The 18,325-nt window shown below is 32.7% G+C and overlaps 2 protein-coding genes and 1 long non-coding RNA gene across 6 annotated transcripts; 1 reads left to right on the top strand and 2 right to left on the bottom strand.

Moving 5' to 3' along the window:
• Positions 1-7,223: 7,223 nt before the first annotated feature.
• On the top strand, positions 7,224-10,977 carry LOC104645537 (uncharacterized). 3 transcript variants are annotated; one of them, XM_069293295.1, is made up of 6 exons: positions 7,224-7,545; positions 8,278-8,787; positions 8,937-9,639; positions 9,716-9,764; positions 9,843-10,382; positions 10,459-10,976. In XM_069293295.1, exons 2-5 carry the CDS (start codon positions 8,704-8,706, stop codon positions 9,844-9,846), a joined length of 840 nt encoding a protein of 279 aa, XP_069149396.1. In that variant the 5' UTR covers positions 7,224-7,545; positions 8,278-8,703; the 3' UTR covers positions 9,847-10,382; positions 10,459-10,976. The 3 variants fall into 3 exon arrangements, 2 of the variants coding, with proteins under 2 accessions (XP_069149396.1, XP_069149395.1); XM_069293294.1 differs by having other exon boundaries at positions 9,716-10,024; positions 10,212-10,382; positions 10,459-10,975; XR_011214555.1 differs by having other exon boundaries at positions 8,278-8,483; positions 9,037-9,639; positions 9,716-10,382; positions 10,459-10,977.
• A 220-nt stretch (positions 10,978-11,197) lies between these two features.
• LOC138342045 (uncharacterized) lies at positions 11,198-12,640 on the bottom strand. The gene has a single exon (XM_069294228.1). The coding sequence runs from the start codon at positions 12,638-12,640 to the stop codon at positions 11,198-11,200; it is 1,443 nt and encodes a 480-aa protein (XP_069150329.1).
• Positions 12,641-12,758: 118 nt separating this feature from the next.
• On the bottom strand, positions 12,759-17,593 carry LOC138341701 (uncharacterized). Of its 2 annotated transcripts, XR_011214553.1 has the most exons (5): positions 17,425-17,593; positions 16,835-16,885; positions 14,857-15,533; positions 13,358-13,918; positions 12,759-13,265 (listed from the first exon to the last, which is right to left on the bottom strand). It is a non-coding gene; the product is annotated as an uncharacterized lncRNA (long non-coding RNA). The 2 variants fall into 2 exon arrangements; XR_011214554.1 differs by lacking the exon at positions 16,835-16,885 and having other exon boundaries at positions 12,760-13,265.
• Positions 17,594-18,325: the final 732 nt, after the last annotated feature.

Raw genomic sequence — 18,325 nt, 5'->3', positions numbered from 1 at the left:
ATCCTTTTGGATGCCCATCCAATCCTTTTGGATTCATAATAATGTAACACATTCCACATATGTTGGTGATTATTGTTCTATGTCTTAATTTGTTACTACATGTCATTACCTTAAAATGGACGTGATGAAACTCTTATAATCTTATCAAGATAGGTCAACCTAAATCCAGTAATAAAAAATAAATGTGGAAGTAAACTAATACTAATAAAATATGTGCGGGGAATAGTCATTCTCAAATACCCTAAGAACATGCTTGTTACGTGTACAAGCAACTAGTCTGATGATACAGAGTTTGAAAGATAAATACAAGTATCCATGTATTTTCTTCTTGACTAAAACAATATTATAAATAAGGAACAAAAGGACTCGCTTGGATTACTAGAAACTACCCCTCAAGTGTCCACAAATAAGCCTCAAATGTAGATAGAGGAAGAGTAGTCACACAGATTCGGGCTCAAAAGCTACAAAAGAATATTAAAAATATTATGGAATAGCTAAAGGCAATATTGTAGATCCTTATCCACCTTTGAACCATAAAATTAAAGAGGATTTATCCTTTTAAAGTCTCTAACCTTTGTTGTCATTGCACCCATGAATGTGCTCACGAGATCTACAATATCGCTCTATATTATACAGTAATGACTATTACTTGGGCCAATACTTGGTAAACAACCCTAAAATTTGCATGAGACACTTTTTCAAGAGAAGGATCAATCAATTCTTGAGGAACTTTGAGTTTCAAATTATTGTTGACATTCCTTCTCAATTGAGCTCTTATTGGAGGCATTCTGAATATGCATATAGAACTAAATTATATCACACGACTTTAGAGTAATAAATGAGATGAAGTTCTGTATCAACTTGTAGCCTTTTATAATAATAAATAATGCACACTTCCCACTTTTTAAAACTTCTTTATGTGATACGACTTGTCAAACTCTGAGAACCTTTTAAAGCTAGTCATGATACATCTATGTGGAACCCGGATGAATGTAATATCTTGAGCTATGAGTTTACTCCATTATCCTCTCTTGGGTGATATAAATATTTTAATCCCTGCTTGGACAACAGATGTTCAACAAGAGACTATCGTAAATTATTTTTTGACAATGTAAAATTCGCTTGGATGATGCAATTTTAGAGAATTTGAATGAACCCACTTGTGAAAACTTCATTCATGAACTCGAGGTCATGATTAAAGATCTAGGTTACCACAGTAAAATGAATGGCAATAACCCTTGGATTATTCGAGTGAAAGTGATACATGTTTAGAGGTCCATAGCTTAGAAAAATTGTGGATACCATAGAAAAAAACAATATTTATGATGAAGTTGAACATGATATTACACCTTTGGAACAAGTTATAATTAAGCAATTATCACATCTAGAACTCTTCAAAATTTTATGGTACATTTCAAAAAGACAACACAGGAGCTCTTGGATGCAATAAGAAAAGTTAGAGATGAGTTTCAACTACATTTAAATTTTAAGAAAAAAACAGAACACAATAAAATTATACTTCACTAAATTGTCTGTTGAATGCCTTGAATCGGACCCGTTACAACAGAAAGAACGGGGGTCAATTCTGTATTTTGGGCCCAAACCTGTTACGGCGTAGCTTAGCACTATATATAGACACTATGGCAAACCCTATTCTGTATTCTGTTCTTGTCTCTCCATAATAAAACTGCTCCCCCTCTTCCCCGTGGACGTAGCCAATTTATTGGTGAACCACGTAAATCTGTTGTCTTGTTTTTCGCATTTATATTTTCTCGTATTATCTCGAATTCCGCATAACAAAGTGTTAGCTCACCTACGTGGGGGTTGGTGTAGGTGCATCATAATGATTTGAGATTTAACATTCCCGTTCTGCAGATTGATCCAACTTTGCATGGATTTACAATGAAGATTGTTCTTTCCATGCGGCAATAAAACCCTATCCCCTAAATCACAAACATTTCATGTTGAAATACATCCTATTCATTGAACAACGATCACTTATGTTAGTTTAATCAAATTCATTTGAATGCTCACAAGAATTTCGAGTGTCAATGAAATATATGTATAGAGGACCTACCATATTTCGTAGATCATTATATTTGGGAAATGAATAAATTATATTCCTAGTTCTTTTGTTTGGAAAGTTAACAAACCATATTCCTAGGTAACTATATTTGAGAAGTTAATAAATTGTATTCCTAGTTCATGAGTGAAATTAATAAGTTTCATTCCTAATTTATTTTGAAATCACATTTATAGAAATATAAAATATATAGAGATGGTTTGCCATACTTAATTTGGGAAGTCAATAATATTTTATTCCTAATTTTTTTCAAATTAGATTTGTTGATATTTCATTATTAATTACATATCTATATGGGTTTAAACATACAAACCTTTTATTATCGGAAACTTTGCGAGGAAAGGAACTTAAAAGAAATGTAAAAAAATACAATTTTGTATCGTTGTTTAGTCTTAAGGGAAAAGGGTAAATGATTATAAGCTTCTTGAAATCGATTAAAAAGAAAAGTAAGAGAAAAAAATGTAATGTGTTTGGTTTTGTTCAATTTTTCATGTTCATTTCGATTCTATTTCAGTTTGATTCTTCAATATTATATAAGTTATATTCAAGTGTGTTGACTATGTTATCATTTTTCATTTGAAAATGGATCGAATATCTACATTGATAAAGAACTGTACAAGTAATTTTTTGTAGAGCTTATCTGGACAAATTAAGATATTGAAATAGTTAACCATCATTATTCTTAATTTTCACCTTAATCTTACCTCTTAATTAATTATTGAAATTTGTCTGCGATCATAAAAAACTTTATTATATTTATGGGACTGTACTAATATTATTTTTTTCTAAAATCAAAGATAAATAATAATACAAATGGATCCATGTTTTGAGGGGCAATATATCTTAGGTATTTAGCCTAACAAAAATCTTGTTCAACTTCTTTTTACTTTCACTCTATTTGCATTTTAGTAGGTATACTATATATGTTTAAATTTTATTTGTGGCTCCATTATTCGTTCATCACAAACTTGGTGCTCAGGGCAAAACAAACTACATTATCATACATATTCGAGTGTATGCATAAGCTTAATATATATGACATTATAATTCATCGTTCTTAACAATAATTATGATAAATAGCAAATTGTTCTTGTATGTATAATGTTTAGTGCACAATAGCGATTTAGAACTTATTTACTATCTTAAAGACATAAACTCCAAAAAATGATTGTTAAATTATGTAAATACCCCTAACTTATAAAAAAACCTTACTAAAAATCTTCATGCTACAGTCTACAAATCCCATCCCCGTGTTAGACCCTCCATGCTAACACAACAAAACAAATTGTGTTTAGCGACGGGCAAAATCCGTCACTATCCAACGAAAATCCGTCACTAAACATGATTAGTGACGGAATAGGAACGGACTATTGATTGTTGCTATTATGCTTGTTCGTAAGCTCTTCGCGACGAAAATATGAGTCTGTCACTAGTTTAGCGACATCATAGTGTCATAATATTTTTGTTACCATTTGTTAGCGACGGACATAGTCGTCATTATATTTATAGAATTCTGTCGCTACTTCATAATTCTAGGACAAAGAAAGGAGTTTTGTCACAAGTTAGTGATGTATAGTGACGAAATATTTCCGTCGCCATTGTTAGCGACGGACATAGCCGTCGTCATTGTTAGCGACGGACATAGCCGTCGTCATATTTATATTGTTTTGTTGCTAATTTCATAATTCATTTATTCATATTAGGCCTTCAATAATATGTCGCTAATTCGTTGCCAACATTCTTTACATAGCAACGACTAAATAATCGCTAAATTTGTTGCTAATGATTATTCTTCTATAAATAACCAAAATTCATACAATATAATACTCATATACGATTCATAATATATAAATATAAAAATCTAAACCACATTTTTGGTTTAAAATATCTAAAGAAAACTATCAAATACTCTTAACTGAACCTACATTCATCAAAATGTTACTACACAATTTGTAGTTTCCAAAAAACACGACAATATAAAAAACTAAAGTTGCGGGAGAATAAGGGATATGATCAATACTTGAAATTGAAGGATCAACATCATCCACATTAGTAGTAGAAGGCATTATGGGTGTCACAAGCCGAAGGGATAAGTAATCGATGCTTGCACCTGTTCAACAATAATAAGAATAAGATGAATAGTGAGTGTCGGCATAATTTGCTTTACAAACTCATCTATATTTGTTGTCGGTGTTGATTGAGAAAATGGAGTTGGTAATGATGATGAGCCACAATGATTTTTCCCATAGTAACCTTTTGCTTCAGATCCACGACCGTATATTCTTCATTTCTTTTTTCCCCCGCATCTTGAAAATATGTTTTACATTGATCAATATCAATTTGAGATAGTTTGTTATGTAACATTTCTTCATATTTTTCCTATAATAAGTAGAGAAAATTAGAAAGCATTAAAGATAGGGAACAAAACTAATTTTGAAGGATAACGGAGAAAGATGCATAAGCTTTTAAGCTTAAATGCAATGTACATTTTTCAACCATATGATAAAAATAGGACAAGAGGTTTCTAGACCCCCTAAAACGCACACAAAATCACTTTACATATGATTAAAAAAATCAAGGAATCCAGTTGCAGGGAATTACTCTGGTGATGCACAATCCTCAAATTTCTTATTTGGGTTTCAGGACAATTCGATGGTGTCTAGTCCAACTCCCATTCAAATTGAGTTCTGAAAGGAACCTGCAAGCACTCACACTATGTAACGATTCAATTTTTTTTTAATAAATAGGTACTTAAGGTGATTTAATTATTAATTAAAAATCTTAAATTTAAAGGGCATAATGGTCCTTTCACGTATTAATTAAAATAAATCAGATTTTTATTAATCTAATTTAAATCGTCTTTGACTAAGTCTTGAATTTAGTCTCCTAATCCTAGTAACACCCTATCTATACAAACATCTACTTTTAGGTGCAGGCACAAGTGAATGGTAGAGCTACAGGTTCGTTGTTGCAGCTATCCGGACGTCAGCATTCATCCGGAGTTTGGTAGGTCCTCACGCTTTCGAGGATGCTACTGTTTTACATTGTAGCGTAGTTTTAGAGTTGAGCTAGTGGAGCATGTTCCACTAGCGTTTCATTCCTGTTTTGGTTCAGACTTTGTATTGGTGCTATTTTGGCCGATATACAATTAATACTTAATGAATTATTTCTTTCAGTTGCTTATTTCTTAAATGTTAGATGGTTATTACGAAATATAAAAAAAATGTTTAGAAAGTATATTCAAAAATCAAAAATTTCAAATTTTCCACTAAAATTAACCTATGTAAAGTAAGAATGACGTAAGTAGGCTTGTTTGCAACCTCTGAGAGGTCAACAACGTCGGTCTTGTCAGGGGTCTAGATTCCAGTCGTGACACACTATGGCCCAAAAACCCAGCCTACTCAACATGATAATCAGGAGCAGCAAGAAGGTAAAATTGAAAAATAATAAATTCAAGATAATAAGAAGAAATGAGGTAATCCCCTTCCTAACACTAACTGTGATGATGCATACACTAAAAGTGAAGGTCATTTACAAAATGTTGTGAATGAACCAATTAGCAAGAATGTTACTCCTTTGCAACGTGCATATAAACATGCCCATGGGGAGATTGTGATTTTTTCTAATAACATAAAATTTTCAGTTGACAAATATTAGAACCCAACATCAAATGGACAAGAACAGACCAGGGCAATCAATATCGCCAACAACCTCCTCAAATAATTCCTAGAAGGACTTTTTATTTTTAGATTAAGATTAGTGTTATGCATTAAATGTTACATGAAACTTACATAAATGTAGATTCACGTAGGATGATAGCCAAGAAAAATCCAAATTTATACATTCATTGATTGAAAAAGAGTGCAGGGTCGAGAGCTAAAAAAGAAAAGAAAAGAAATGAGACGCTTGAAATCTGACTGACCAAGGTACGAAACCATAAAACAATTGCACTAGAGTGACACTAAAATAACAGTAGGATCAAACTAAAAAACACCAAAATTAATGCGGAAAAGCATTAAAACAACACCTGTAATATACCAAAACAGCAACAACATATGCGTTCTTAAACACGACTAGAATTACATAAAAAACAACTGCACTAGAGTCACACTAAAACAATAGTAGGATGACACTTAAACAGAGACTTTTACCAAAATAATTTATTATTTAAATCAATTTACAACAGTAATATATTTTTTCAAAATTTTACGAAACTAGTATAAACGTTGTTGACAGTAACGTATTAGGCCATCTATTAATTCTGCCAAGAAACAGACCAAAACTAACGGGGGACGACGTTAAAGTTATAATACGTTACTACAAATAACGTTTTAGAGTTTAAGTTGGAATACGTTACTGAAAGTAACGTTTTAGAGTTTAAGTTGGAATACGTTACTGAAAGTAACGTTTTAGAGTTTAAGTTGGAATACGTTACTGAAAGTAACGTTTTAGAGTTTAAGTTAGAATACGTTACTGAAAGTAACGTTTTAGAGTTTAAGTTGGAATACGTTACTGAAAGTAACGTTTTAGAGTTTAAGTCGAAATACGTTACAGATGGTAACGTTTTAGAATTATTATCTTATAACCCATTAGCCGCACTTCCCTCACCTTCTAACCTAAATAAACCCTATTTCATATTTTCCCCCTTTTTTCATTCCCTCGCTAAGAGCTGGTTCTCGTCGTTAATGTTGCCGGAAAAGGGGATTCACAATATTTCAGCGCCATAAGTATTTCGAGAGGTAGTTTCTTTGCTTAAGGTATGTTTTTCTTTACGAAGGAATTGAATTGAATCGTAAGTAGGATTCTATCTTGTATAAATTGAAGAACGTGCCAACCAACTCATGAAATTGGATTCCAAAATAAGTATAATTATATTAATCCTGAAAAAAAGAACTATAAAGCCTTCAGATTTGGAACCATTTATGAGTGTGTGACCATAGGAGCATAGACAAATGAGGAATGTCTTTATACAGATTTCAGAATATAAGAATTAATTTCCAACACCCAAAAATAGAAAAAATGTATTCACTCTTTTAATTTTCTTAATCTACAATCCTCAAATAATAAATTAGCTATCAGATCTTGACCATATGCTTAGAAAGAATGAATTTTTTTGCTAGTCTTATGGTCATTAAAGATTTGAAACACTTTTTTTTTAATTTTTCTAAAAGAGTGAGAGAAGGGGGTTTTGTGGTTTTGTTGGGGAGGAAAGAGTCTTTAGATTTCTGTTGTGATTTGTTTTTTTTTAAGTCCCAAATATATTGCTAGTCTTATGGTTATTAAAGATTGAATTTTTCATAAAGGATTCTTGAAATTTTGTACATTTAATATCTGGTTTGTCTTAGTGAGTGAGTGAGTGATTACATTGATATGGGAATTGAAAGAGTCTCCTTTTATTGTGGGTCTGATCATTTACTTCCCAAAAACCATAAGTATTTCGAGAGGTAGTTTCTTTGCTTAAGGTATGTTTTTATTTACGAAGGAATTGAATTGAATCGTAAGTAGGATTCTATCTTGTATAAATTGAAGAACGTGCCAACCAACTCATGAAATTGGATTCCAAAATAAGTTGTTATCTGGTAACTTGTTTTGTTTAGTTCGATTTAAGGATTGTTTCATGGTTACTGAACTCAGAATTGTTATTTAAAGTTGTAACAATTGTATATTGTTGAAGAAGATTGCGTAGCAGTGCATTGAGAGAATAGCTATAGTCATTGTTACATTGTCTTTTAGATTAGTATATGTTTGTTAGTTAGTTACATAACATAATTAATTTGTTAGCCTAAATTGCTTAACTCATTAGTTGGTTAACTTTGATTATTGTAATTAGCACTTTAGTCATTTATATAAATAGCCTACTGTACAGATGTAAACATATAATGAAACTATCTAATAATGATAATCTATATTCTTCTCTGTGATTCCTTAAATTTGTCTCATCTATTCAAACAATTCTCTGTAAATTTTGATTCTTAACATATATCAACAAAAAGATTATACTCAAGTTCTATTGTTGCTTAGTGTAGTCTAAGATGGTTTGTCTTATACAACACACTTCCAAATTAAAGAGAATGACCTTAAAATTTTTAAATGTGATTTCATAACTTTACATCACTTTTGAAGTATGTCGCCAAGAAAAAACTACATAATAGTTCGGGCTAACATTTAAGTTTACTTTCATGTGTATTTCATAGGTATTTTTTATGGCTAATGATAGTGAATACAAGTTGGATCCCGGTCCATTGGAATCGAATGTATTAACGGGACAACTTACTCATAGATCACAAGATATATGGGAAGGAAATGTTAATATGATTCTTAATACGAGGAGAGAAGATGGAAATTTTTGGAAGCTCATAGAGAAATATCCCATCCATCCACGAGTTCTTGAAGTAATTAGGTTATCTGGATTATATGGTGTTTACAAATCTAATCGGCCTGCTATTGACCGTAGTTTGATCACTGCACTAGTTGAGCGTTGGCGTCCCGAAACTCACACTTTTCACTTTAGAACAGGCGAAGCAACAATTACCTTGCAGGACGTAGAGGTGTTGTATGGATTACCTGTGAGTGGTGATCCAGTACTTGGTAATGAAATGATAAGGATATGAAACTATGGTATGCCTGTGAGGTGTTGTAATCCTAATTCACGTCCTCAAAATCAACAAGGTTATGTGCCTAATTCGACGGCATATGAAACTATGGTATGCCATTTATTGATTACTGTTGTTTAGTGTTGTTGCTGCCAAGTGATTTATGTGTCTTTATTGATTTTAGTGTGTCATTTATTTTGTTTAATGTATCATCAGATTAATGGTGCGTCATTAAATAACTTCCGCTTTAATTTATTTAGGTGCGGCATATTCATTCGATGGTTGATGAAGCTAAAACACTTGGTGATAATCCATCATATGAGGCCTTATACATGTTTAGAAAAATGGTGCGAGATCAAGGTTCTGATTGTTTGAAATATGTCCATGAGGCTGACAGGGTTCATGTGTCAGCCGATTATAGAAGAGATGTGGTACAACCTGTCCAGTTACATCACCCAGTTCGTAGGCGAGGAAAAGGTGGTGTTGCAGGTAGGAGAGAACGTGCTGTTGAAAGAGCACAAACACATGTTGAAATAGATCAGGCCACACAAAATGTCCAAGAAGCCTTAGAAGATGATCAAGCAACATCCAATTATAATATTGGTTCTATTTCAGGAGGTTGCACTCATGAAATCACTCAGGCATCAAATATGACATATCAACTGTCAGAAACAGATATCATGCCATACGTGACGCCACAGACTCTACAAATATCAAGTCATCCAAGTCTTTTATCACTTGAGAATGTCATTGGTAATTTTGAGAATGTCCCAAATTTTAACTCATCGCCTGTGCCTCTGATCATTGAAACCTCTGATGCCACTAATAGTTTAGAGGACCCGAATCATGATGTGGACGATAATGATCCAAAGGATGCAAGTGAAGGCCGTGATACGACTATTCAAAATAGTGAACCATCAAGGAGGGAGAAGCGTAAAATTAAACTTAAGCCTTGTGGGACTGGTACTTTAACATCTGACATTTTTTATTTAGTTTTACTCTCTTTTAGAATAATATAACATTTATATTTTCTTTACAGGCGGTCACTATGCTATCCAACATGTCCAAAAACAGAGAGCCAAGAATAAGTAATGAAAATTGATGTTGCTGAAATCTTTTGGTGTTGCTGAAAATTGGAGCTGCTGATATATTGTATGTATCTATAGGTGAATTTGCAAAGTTGAATGATGGAGCCATTGATGAAGATATGGAGCTTTGATCTTGTGGCATGGAGGGGTTTCTTGTTTTCAGCATTGATACTTAACTTTTTGTTTGATTCTGTGGTCCAGTTATGGCAATGACCTTCAATTTCATGGTTGCTGTTGGAATAATATTGGGAAACAAACTCGTATGGCTTTCGTTCCTACATTTTCCAACTTTTGATGGTTGCAATATATGTAACACCAAAAAAACGAGTCTTTAACTGTTTTGACATGACCTGGTGAATGGTGAAATGCTTCCTTTTTCGTTTACTTTTCATATGATATCCAGTGACTCTGAGCTACAAATATGCTGAAGACCTAAGTTTTATGCAGGTTGATGTGGAGGACGACTCCAGTGACAATTTTCTTTTTGGTACCACTGTCGCCTTTGCTAGACCCTCCAGGAGTGCTATTTTTCAAGTGGGACATCAACAATACGAGTGCTATTCTCATCTCAGCCTTACTTGGTTTCCTCTTGCAATGGTCTGGAGCTTTAGCACTTGGGTAAGAGTCTTCTAATATGAGCTCCGGACTTGTTTGTTTGAAAATTCGTTAAGAGGAACTGTAATTATTGATGCAGAGCTACATCAGCAACGTCACACGTTGTTTTAGGACAATTCAAGACTTGTGTGATCCTACTAGGAGGATATTTCCTGTTTAGCTCAGATCCAGGGTGGACGAGTATATGTGGTGCCGTTACAGCTCTTGGTGGAATGACAGTATACACATCCCAGAAAAGGCGAGTGATCAACTCCCAAAGCATAGTTTACCTCCTCAAAAACTCAAGAGTACTGAAGATGATGACAACTCCAGATACACACCTCCAGACCAAACTCCTGCTGTCGTCTAAGTTTACTCCTTTTTTTGTTGGTACATAAGTTAGATCTATTTTTTTACTGTGAAAACAGGGTTGTGGGAGAGCAATACAAGTGTCGTGCTGCTAAGCAAAGCAGCTTGTTGATCCACTTTAATTGATTATCATAATGTGTAAATTTCTGCATTGCAACACACCAACATTATGTCTATTGTAACAGATGCTCAAGGATTAGAAAGTTTGGTTGTTTAGCATAATGAGAATTGCAAAAGTTATCCAACTTAAATGATGTAATGATTGAGAGGTAATTTCTGAAAGACTTGCTACAAGAAAGAAGAGCAATAGCCATAACCAACCAACGCGATAACTTGTATCTGCTTTAGGTAAACATCAAATTTAGGCGACCGTTTGAAAGTTAAAAAAAATTAGAGCTGTTTGAAAGTTAAAAAAAATACATAATTAGAGCTGTTTGAAAGTAAAAGAAATACATAATTAGACTACCCACTTAAATTTGATTTCGAGTTGGACATCGACGCCTGTCATGCCCAGTTTGTTTACACAATCCACAAGCCTGCCCATATGTTGCAGTATCACGATCCATCTCATTATGAATTCTAGTGGTCCTTGATCGATTGGGACGTCGATAGAATTCATTACTTCTCATTATAAAGCTTGGTGATGGCCAATATGCCTCGTGTCCAATCGGTGAGAATGACCCAGAATATGTTGTAACATAATTCTCTATTGTGAAATGCTCGCTGACAAAATTTCTAGCTAATGCTCCCATTCTTTCAGTAACCTTCATGACATGTGAACACGGGAAGTGCAAATTAGCCCATTTTTCACAATCACATTTTTTTTCACTTAATGAAATACAATGAGGATTACCACCAATACCATCAATTTGTATTGATCTAACCTCATATACCCCTGTGGATATATTCCAATCATAAACAAAGTGTCTTTTTGAATTTTCATAGTTTTTCTCCCACTTCTTTTTGAAACTGCTTGTCCATAATTCCTTTTGCTCAACAAGTTGGTGAGTTTTTTGACATCTACGAGTATATCGTTCAACGGTTTGCTCCAATGAAAGTCTAACCATAGCAGTGACGGGCAAGCCTCGAGCTTTCTTTAGAAGTCCGTTGAAAGACTCTGAAAGATTTGTTGTCAGTACTCCCCATCTTTTTCCATTATCATGACTAACAGTCCATTTGTCCAATGGAATTCGCATGAGGTATTCATATGCTTCTCTATTTTCTTCTTGAATTTCCCACATCAAAGCTTCAAACTTCCTTACTTGATGAGTTGTAGCAGCCCTCCACATAAGATTACTGAGGTCCCTATTTGGAAATTGAGATTGAAAATTACTTTTAAGATGTCTCAGACAAAATCGATGAAAGGCCCGAGGTTCCTGCAATCGCCACAACTCCGATAAACTAGTCAAGATTCCTTTTGCCCTATCAGAGATAATACAAATATCTTCTCTATCTTTTATCACATGTGCACTCAATTTCCTAAAAAACCATTTCCATGCCTCTTTCGACTCTTTGTCAACAATACCAAACGCAAGAGGAAGAATGTTATCATTTCCGTCAACTCCAACAGCAATTAACAAGTTTATCTCATATTTACCATACATATGAGTTCCATCTATTGAAATAACAGGACGACAAGTTTGGAACCCATCAATGCATGGCTTGAAAGCCCAAAATACAAACTTAAAAGTTTTTACCTCTGGTGAACTCATTGACTCTTCGTGTTTCCATTCCACAACTGTTCCAGGATTAAAGTATTGAAAAGCTGCAAAAAACTTAGGAAGCTCACTAAATGATTTCTGAAAATCACCATATACCAATGTAAATGCGCGTTGACGCCCAAGCCACGCTTTTCTATATGTTACTTGATGACCAAATTTTTCATGAACCTTAGACATGACATCCACTACCATCAATTTTGGATTTTTACTTATTTGATTTAAAAATAGAGATGCAATTAAATTGGTATCTAAGTTAGTGTGACCTGTTGTAAGTCCTTCAGTCTCACATCTATGATTATTAAAATACTTTCCTATCTTCCAAAGGCTACCTCCAACCTTACGACCTAGAAGAAACCATGGACAACCCAAAGAATCATAAAATCTGCATCTCACAGTCCATACGCTCTTAGTTGATATTACAATCTTAAATTCTTTATTTTTGCGCAAACTCCAAATTGTCACAGCCCGTTTTAACTTAGTTTTACTACTAAAATACATATTTTTTTCTAAATCTTTTTTTGCATCCTCGACCCAAACAGAACAACATTTCATTTCGGATTCACGAGTAGAGATAAAAATATCTTCCTCAGTCTCCAATGTTGTAAAGTAAGGTATATCATTATTTTGCATTTCATCAAATTGATTTTGAAAATTCACCGCACTTTCATTTTGAGGTAAATCTCCAATATCTTCATCGGATTCACTTTCAATGACTTTACTCTCTCCATCATCTTCTGAAGGTTCATCTTCCTCCGAATTTTCATCACTTCTTTGAGCATGTGCATCATTACACAAATCAAAGGTAGCTTCATCTTCTCTGTAAAAAAAAAAAATTCATGAAATACAAAAAAATGAAAATAATTAATTATTCATGCTATTAAATAAAATTAGCTAAAAAGATTATTCTACCTGATTTCATATTGATTGTGTATACTCTCAATATGTCTTTGACTACCCGAGCCTTCATCAAATGATTGATGAATACCATGTGTTGCAGTGTATGTAAAATGAGGCTGACTGAATGTGGCAAATCCATAATTTTGAGCCAATAAATTCATATGATAACCATGTTGATCATTCATTCGAAACAGATTATCTTGATTTATTGGTCTAATCTTTATATACATCTCCAAAAGATTTATATCAATCTTGTTCAAAAATTTCTGAGGAATGGCAAAAAATTGTACCAAAGATTTGGTCATTCTCAATTTTGAACTCAATAAATCTTATAACGTTACCTTGAAATGAGCATGGATATTTTCCAGAAATATCCAATTGAATATTTTCTCCATCAGTCCCCATTTTCTCATGCAATAATTTAATTAATTCAACGTAGTTGGTCGAAATAGACATGCTAACAATCATTCTAGCACATTCGTTATATCGAAATCCGTTTATTTCAGTGATTATTTCACCGCCCCAATACAAAGCAATCATCACGTTATCTTCAAAATTAGCCATCAAAAAATCCTACACACAAAAATAAGATGCATTATAGTTATTAAAAATATGTTATAAGTACATTACAATATATTGACAAGCCATACCTATTGAAATTTTGTGAGTATTGATTCAACAATAGGGCATATACGCAGAAGCTTTGTAGAACATTATTTGAATGTGCTAAACGTTCTACACAACCATTTCTTATAATGTTCTGTGGCAACACTTTAAGAATTTATTTTAAAGTTAAAACGTAACATATAGTAACGTTTTATTGGACGATCAAATCAACAAGAAATCTTCACATACCCGTGACATGATAGAATCGTTACTTAGGGTAACATTTTAGTCTTAAAACGTGACTCCCAGTAACGATTTAACGTCACATTTTGTACAAAGATTCTCAGGTGGCAGACCTGTGATTTGATTTGATATAATCGTTACTCCAAGTAACGTTTTATATGTAAAACGTGACTTCCAGTAACGTCTTCGACGTCAAATTTCGTACAGAGATTCTAAGGTGGCAGGTGGCAGATTTACAAAGATACGTTACTGATGGTAACGTCTTAAGCTTAAAATGTTACTGTCAGTAACGTAATGCTTCTTAACGCCGTCTACCAAATAATTTTAGTCTGTTTATTTTTTGAAAATGAAATATAGCCTAATACGTTACTACCAACAACGTTTATACTACTTTTGTAAAATTTCAAAGTTTCATATTATTTTGGTGAATTAAATGAAATAATAGATTATTTTGGTCATAATCTCCACTTAAACAACACTAAAATTACAGCAGAAAAACATTAAAACATCACCTGCATTATACTAAAACAACATCAACGAATACACTCTAAAACACAACTAGAATTGCACCAAAAACAACTGCACCAGAGTTACTTTAAAACAACAGTAGGATCACACTGAAACAACACTAATATTGTAGCAAAAAAGCATCAAAACAACACCTGATTCGGGTTGAGCACCACCTTACAAATCCCGGTCTGAAGAAATCTCACCGATCACATCTTTTTCCCCTTGATGCTTCCAAACAAAATAGTTATCAACAAATCCATACTTCTCAAGGTGATGTTTAATAATTTTAACATTCACGAACTTAAAGTTTTTACATGGACAACTAACTTTGTTACCACTCATATGATTCTATTGCAAAAAACCACATTCTTTATTATTCATGCTCCTAATAATGTTTAAATTTACAAAGTAGCATGTAACAAGAAAAAAACTAATTTACCAGAAGGTACTCTCATTTATATTAATCAAATTCTAACAAAATATACATATGACAAAATAAGAATATTTTCTAAATTCATAGGTAGACTTAAATAAGCTTAGAAGCTACTAAAACAGTTAGTGATTATAGTAAACTTACATAGCAATGACTAAAGTCTTCTAATTTTAGTCAACTAATATATCCAACTAAAACATTCTAATTTTAGAAACCCACTATTAATTCACTAAAGTAAATACCTCGAGATTTATTTATTAGGCTAAAGTAGAGATTGAAATGAAGAGCAAGACTTACTTCGATCGAATATCAACCAGATCTTGATGCTGAAGTTATGGTAGCAAAGACCAGGAACATTTAAACATAAAATTTTCTTGGTATTATAACAACAAATTCCTGCAACATTTTAACAATATATGATTTTATTTCCCAAGTTTAATTGGTAAATTAAGAACATGTTAAGGCCTCCTACCAGATACTATTACAAACATCACCCTATTCACTTAATCAGGCAGCACATTGATGAAATGCAAAGAGTTGTACTTCATTTAGTCTCTTCCATCATGAGGACTAGATGTTCATTTAGTCGAGTTAGCTTGCACAACAGATACTCTCAAGCTTTGTAAGCTTATGGAACCATGAGAAAACAAAATTGCGTCAACTTCTAATCACTTGGCAGAGAGAATCAAGACACTGATGAACTTAAAGTTAAGAAGCAATGATGTATTGATTTTCTTGCAGATAACCAAAATTGATTTCATACAATTTTAGAATTGATAATGTCGGCATCTAGGAATCGTCAAATTTAGTTGAGACTTATTTCACCATGAAACATTAGATTATCCATTATCGTTTATAAATAAACTTTCAGAAGTTTCTTATTCCAACAGAATATAGTGGCTTGTCTTAGCACTTTGAGAAATCCTTTATTTCATTATATTACATGTTATTGAAGCTTCATATCACTTATTTGAGCAACATTTCATTTTAAAACATCTATCCAGGACTTTACAGTGTATAAACTGACAAATTTCTCCTTGAACATAAAAAATTGATGATTATAAATTGTCTAATATAAGATTTTTGGTTTAGATAGAAAGACTATTTTAATAAACTCTTGGAGAAAACAATTCTTTCTCTTTCTAAGCTCCTTTAAGTAAAATATTCATAACTGACAAAAACGAGTTTGAACAATAGTATCATTCCTTTAATTTAAAACAAGAAAAAACACCAAAAAATCTTTCAAACAAATGCCAATTTAGCGGTACAGATCATCAATATAAACCATACAATATGTCAAATTTAATTGTAATGTGTAACATACGTTTAACACGATATTTAGCTCTATCATAATAACTCATAGCAAAAAGTTGATCACTAGAAATAACAGCCGTAACATTCAGATTATTACCAGAAAGATCACTCATAGTACATTTCAAGTGACAAAAACATAAAGAACCACTTTAGAATATTAATAGAAAAATAAAAAGAAATTATACATCACACAGGTTCAAAACATCCTAAATAAGAATACCAAAATCATCCAGAAACAACTTTTAACAGTAGATTCAATACAACACTAACATTATTTATCACAAAAAAATGAATCCAAACAAAAGTATAAGAAAAAGATTTATATCAACACATTTTTCTGAAAAAAAAGAAAGATATTGTGCAAAGAAGAAAGAGAGAGATACTTTTTACAGAGAGAATGAGTCGGTAGTGAGTAGCATAGCAATAAAAGTTACCTGTAGTAGAAAATTAAAACAAATCAGTGTAAAATCAATGTAAAATTCTTGTACCTAACTCTAGATGCTTGCTTAAACCTTAACACCTGTTTTCAGAATACTTTACTTCTAAAGAACCCTCTATATTTAGAACATTCAATCTTACTTCAAGCTAAATGAATTGGAAAGAGTTCATAGTTATAATATCATATTTTCATAACACCTAGTCGACTAAAATCTCAAATTTTAGTGGTCAAGTGAAATGATTCCTAGTTAGGGTTTATATTTTGCAATTGGAAAACAATGGTATGTCGAGTAAAAACTGGAAAACAATGGTATGTTGAGTAAATATGATATCCTAATGCAGGAATCTTACCACAACTCCTAGTGGGTGTTCCTATTTTCAGAGAGAAAGAGTTGAAACTCATCAAAATCGAAGATGGCCTAGATGTAGAAATACTGCATATTGGAGCTAGGGTTTTGATTTTATAACTAGTTCTTGATAAATAAATTTGGAAAAACTAAAGCTTTGAAATAAAAAATGGAGTTTGAGCGCTTACCTTTCTAGACGGAGACTTGCTTTAGAGCTTCGAGATGGACACATGCTTCAGAGCTTCGAATATTACCAGCTCCGAGATAGATTTTGAAATCTAAACGGAGTTCCAGAGATGGAGGCTTGGAGTTTCAGAGTTTCATCTCTGAAAAGTGTTAGTGTGAATATTTTGATGCCCTAAGAATATATCTCTTAAAAAAAGTTTGCAATGGAATTAGTGACGGATTATAACATCTGTCACTTTCAAATAAATATATATATTTAGAAAATATTATATTGACGGATATTTTCGTCACTAAATAATATAAATTTTATAACAATATATATAAAATTTTAGTGACATTTTTTCCGTCGTTAATTCTATCGCAAAATATTAATTTAATTTGTCACCCTTATTTTGTTACTAAATCCGTAGGGAAATTTGAGTGCCATAATTTCGCGCTAATATTTAGCGATTAATTAAAGATACCATTGCGTATCCGTCGGTATATTATAAATTAAAAAATCTGTTGTTAATTTTGCAACAAAATGGTTATTCCGTCGCAAATCCGACGTTATATAGTGATGGAATATAGTTCGTCACTAGTATCTGTTGCTTAACGCTGTTTTTTTAGTAGTGTAAAAGCTACCACTTTCACATTCCAACTCCCCCAAATTATACAGGTGCCAACGTCCACATAAATTTTCCAACAGATCCATTTTCTCCTTTCAATGCATCTTCTAATTTTGTTTGCTATTTATATCAACCAAACATTGAATTTCATCCTCTTTGTTTTGGGCTTATGTGTAGGGAAAAATTATATCGGCCGACACACCTATTTTAGAACTGCTTAACATACCCAACCCCTCAAAGCTCTAATACTTTTAAATTAACAGTCAAATTGATGGAAGTTTACTATCACTCAATT

Source organism: Solanum lycopersicum, chromosome 2 (assembly GCF_036512215.1).
Source record: "Solanum lycopersicum chromosome 2, SLM_r2.1".
Lineage (NCBI taxonomy): Eukaryota > Viridiplantae > Streptophyta > Magnoliopsida > Solanales > Solanaceae > Solanum > Solanum lycopersicum.
Note: the sequence above shows the minus strand (reverse complement) of the source record. Positions and strands in the feature narration are given on the sequence as shown.